General features: G+C 52.6%; 1 protein-coding gene across 1 annotated transcript in view; it reads left to right on the top strand.

The window, feature by feature from the left end:
• The first annotated feature begins 3,984 nt into the window (after positions 1 to 3,984).
• Positions 3,985 to 4,630, top strand: part of ank1a (ankyrin 1, erythrocytic a) — a 69,454-nt gene continuing 68,808 nt past the window's right edge. The window contains 1 exon segment of the mRNA XM_060053497.1: positions 3,985 to 4,171. Coding sequence (XP_059909480.1) covers positions 4,046 to 4,171 — 126 coding nt within the window. The 5' untranslated portion in view covers positions 3,985 to 4,045.

Genomic DNA, 4,630 nt, shown 5'->3' with positions numbered 1-4,630 from the left:
GGTTAGGGGTTTGAGGTTGTGGTTGTGGTCGGCTTAGCTCTGGAGGTAGAGCAGTTGTCTTGTAACCGAAAGGTTGCTAGTTTAATCCCCAGCGCATCCTAGCTGAGTGTTGATGTGTCCCTGAGCAAGACTTAACCCTAACTGCTCCTGACGAGCTGGCTGTCACCTTGCATGGTTGACTCTGCCGTCGGTGTGTCAATGTGTGTATTAAACGATGTTAGTCGCTTTGGATAAAAGCGTCTGCTAAATGCCCTAATTGTAAAGTGTAAATTGGTTAGGTGTTTGAGGTTGTTGTTAGGTGTTTGAGGTTGTTGTTAGGTGTTGAGGTTGTTGTTAGGTGTTGAGGTTGTGGTTAGGGGTTTGAGGTTGTTGTTAGGTGTTGAGGTTGTGGTTAGGGGTTTGAGGTTGTTGTTAGGTGTTGAGGTTGTGGTTAGGGGTTTGAGGTTGTTGTTAGGGGTTTGAGGTTGTTGTTAGGTGTTGAGGTTGTGGTTAGGGGTTTGAGGTTGTGGTTAGGGGTTTGAGGTTGTTGTTAGGTGTTGAGGTTGTGGTTAGGGGTTTGAGGTTGTTGTTAGGTGTTGAGGTTGTGGTTAGGGGTTTGAGGTTGTGGTTAGGTATTGAGGCTGTGGTTAGGTGTTGAGGTTGTGGTTAGGTGTTGAGGTTGTGGTTAGGGGTTTGAGGTTGTTGTTAGGTGTTGAGGTTGTGGTTAGGTATTGAGGCTGTGGTTAGGTGTTGAGGTTGTGGTTAGGTGTTGTGGTTAGGGGTTTGAGGTTGTTGTTAGGTGTTGAGGTTGTGGTTAGGTATTGAGGTTGTGGTTAGGTGTTGAGGTTGTGGTTAGGGGTTTGAGGTTGTTGTTAGGTGTTGAGGTTGTGGTTAGGGGTTTGAGGTTGTTGTTAGGTGTTGAGGTTGTGGTTAGGGCGTTGAGGTCTGAATTAAGCGATCGGGGGTGAGTTTTTGGTGTGTATGGTTAGAGTCTGTCCAAGGCGTCTCTGGTCTCATGAAACAGTGGAATACAGCTCTGTCTTTGCCAGATTTGCTTAGTCTGCTGAAGAATGATTTGAGATTCATCTTCAGATGATCCAGCAGGTATATGTGTTCCCACTTGGTCCATTTAAATTGAACCATAAACCCCATTCCCCCACCGCTGCACTGAAGTATGTCGTCCCTCCACCGGCCCAGAAACCAGCAGAACGATAATGCTGAGCTGGCAGAGCCCCTAATGGTAATGGTGGTAGAGGCACACATCCTAACACAGCAGCGACCTGCCTGCCAGAGAGCCACCAGTGACTGCTGCTGGTTTCTTTGGCCGCGTCGTCGGCCTGCAAGCGACATTGGTTTGTATGGTTTGTAAGCACCACGATTCTACCAGTTTACTACAGGAGACATGGAGATGATGGGGGACTGTCTGAGAGTAGAGCGGGCAGCAACATAACCACAGCGGTGCGAAATAAGTGCGGATCCCAGTACATGACCATTTACTAATTTAGGAGACGCTTTAGTCCAAGGCGACTCTGAGCAGGACGATGCAAATTGAATCATGCAACCATTAAAAGGTGCAACCTAGGAAGAAGTGTTGCAGGACTCTGCAGATACCATTGCAGGATAGCTGTATAGGAAGCTCGGCGTTGGATACAAGCAGGAAAACAAAAAAGAGTTGCAGACAGGGAGTGGCAGCTTCAATAACTTATCAAGGAATGAAAGTGATTCCAGATCTGTATATCTTCCGCACAGCTCTAACACTGTACCAGGGTGAGAACAGAACCACTAATCCATTATCTTCTGCATTCCCTTGGTCGTCAGAGGCACTCCTGTACACTAGGAGTCCCTGGAACAGACCAGATGAGAGAAGTCCAGCTCCTGAAGTCTAATGTGTCTAATGCAATAACAGCCTGCATTGGAATGTCTCCTCCTCTGAAATGTAATATATCTGTCTCGCAGACAGCAGATAACCCACAAACATCTTGGAAGGAAACCATGTTGTCGTTTGCTTTAGTGCCTTACATGGCTGACACGGCATGAAACACACCCTCTCGTAAACAGAGCTTGAACCAGGGTTCCCCTGTTTGCGCATAATGCGGTGGCGTGCATGTGGTCATGCGTGGTGTTGTTGGCGTGTGTGTGAGGATACAGCATCACAGTGAGCCATATGTGTGATGCTATCCCAGGCAGGGAGGGAGGGAGAGAGAGGGAAACGGATCAATTTTGCCTTCGTCAGCAGTGTTGCAGGGGGGGGGGGCGAGAGGGAGGGACTGGGGAGAGAGAGAGGGAGATGGAGGGAGGGGCAGGAGATGGAGGGAGGGGGAGAGAGAGGGGAAGGGAGGGGGAGAGAGAGGGAGGGATGTGAGGTGGAGGGAGGGAAAGAGAGCGAAACAAGGGTAGCAACGCTAGTGAACAGGTGCTGTCTCCGTCAGTACCTCTCTGTGTGGAACACACACACACACACACACACACACACACACACACACACACACACACACACACACACACACACACACACACACACACACACACACACATACACACACAGGCACACACACTGTGCTGAGAGAGTGGAGAGAACGGATACAGCAAGCCATGAAGCGAGCCTCCCCCAGACGTCCTTACAATACCCTCTGTCTTTTGTTTTTGTTTTTATCTCTTAGGAAATAGGCAGTGGAATGAACCTGACGTATGCACAGAGTGTGTGACGTCTATGTGCATGCACGCGTCTGCATGCGGCTGCATGTGTGTGTTGGTGTGTGTGTGTGTGTGTGTGTGTGTGTGTGGGGGGGGCTCTGGGCCACATCAGGTGATGCTGTATCAGAATGCAGCATCATTTGCAGACAGTAGTTAGGGTATCTTCACCCCCGCTCAGCCATGTTATCATATGGCCTGAGTGAGCGAGAGGGAGAAGGAGAAAGGGTTCAGCCCAGCTCAGTAAAAACAGACCGAGGTAGAGGGAAAGAAGGAGAGAGAGGGAGAGAGAGTGATATTAAATACAGGATATAGAAGCTGAATCAATATCAACGTGACGAGGCTCAGCTCAGTTTGATTTAGAAGCTGTTGAGGATCCTCTTCCTCCTGGTTGTCATCCCATCCCACTTTGAATCCTTCTGTTCTTGAGAACAGAGGGGGGGGGGGGGTAGAGAGACCTAAATGCATAGTAAGTAAAGAGAGAGAGCATTCTGAGGAGAGGTGGATCATTCGGAGTGTTTGTGGAGCGTTCATGTTGTGATTTTGTAAGAGTGGTAGACTCACAAGGTCTGGGTGAGGAGGGACGTTAGAGAGAGACATAGAGAGAGAGATAGAGGAGGAGAGGGGAAATAGTGATGGAGAGGAGATAAGAGAGAGATAGGGAGAGAGAGAGAGGGAGAGAGGAGGAAAGGGGGGCAAAGCAGTGGGAAGGAGAAAAAGACGGGAAGAAAGAGAGAGTGAGTGAGCGAGAGGTATAGGGACCGTGAGAGAGAGAGAGAGAGCCTCGGAGAGAGAGCGTGAGTGAGTGAGTGAGCGAGATAGAGAGAGGCAAGGGAGAGAGGGTAAGGGAGCGGAGTGTGAGTGAGCAAGGAGCAGTGCTGCAGCAGTACCGTCCCCACAGCAGACGGCTGAGGACTGCCGGCGCGTGTGAGTGTGTGCGTGAGCGGGGAAAGTGTATGTGTGTGTGTGTGTGTGAGTGTGCCTGCGCCGCTGAACGAACAGGAGGCAGGGAGGCGGAGGAGAAGAGGAGAAGGAGGAGGCAGCAGAGACCAGTGAGCAGCCCGTTCAGAGCCAGCAGCAGCAGCAGCAGCAGCAGCAGCAGCCGCAGCAGCAGCCGCAGCAGCGGGCCAGGGAGGAAACACAGCAGCATCAGTGAGCGGTGGGCCGCCCGCCGCAGCGTCTCTCTCTCTCTCTCTCCTCGCCAGCGCCGCCAACCGGAGCGCCCCCCCCCCCCCCCCCCCAGCCGCACGCCGTCCGGACGTCCGCTCCGTCCTCCTCCTCCCCCCCCCCCCCTCCCCTCTCCGGTGAGCCGTTGATCCGGTGAGCAGAACCCGGGTCGTCTCCAAGCCACACCGGCCCCGCCGCCCCACGCACCATGGCACAAGCGGCCAAGCACCTCCGCAAGAACAAGGATTTAGAGGCTGCCTTAGAGCAGGAGCGCAAGGAGAAGGAGGAGGAGAAGGCCAAGAGGAGGAGCCGCTCTCGGGACAAGAAGCGCAAGGTACTCGGGGGGGGGGGGGGGGGGGGGGGGTGGGGGGGGGGGGGGGTCTCAGGGGGCAAGTGGAGACGGGGGGCAGGAAGGGAAGAAGCCTCTGTCCTTTCTCTATCTCTCTCTCTCTCTCTCTCTCTCTCTCTCTCTCTCTCTCTCTCTCTCTCTCTCTCTCTCTCTCTCTCTCTCTCTCTCTCTCTCTCTCTCTCTCTCTCTCTCTCTCTCTCTCTCTTTCTCTCATGCTTAGCTCTGATCAGAGCGCTGGGGCACACATGGAAACCCTGTGGTGACGGTGTTTCTACTATGTGTGTGTGTGTGTGTGTGTGTGTGTGTGTGTGTGTGTGTGTGTGTGTGTGTGTGTGTGTGATTGTTTTGCTTGTGGATGCAAGTGCAGGGCACTGGCATGTGCAGACATGGGGAAACATTAGAACATCGCATGCTCCCCCCGCTGCACTAGAGCGCTCTTACCTG

Source organism: Gadus macrocephalus, chromosome 6 (assembly GCF_031168955.1).
Source record: "Gadus macrocephalus chromosome 6, ASM3116895v1".
NCBI lineage: Eukaryota > Metazoa > Chordata > Actinopteri > Gadiformes > Gadidae > Gadus > Gadus macrocephalus.
This window is presented reverse-complemented; position numbering and strand designations above follow the sequence as displayed.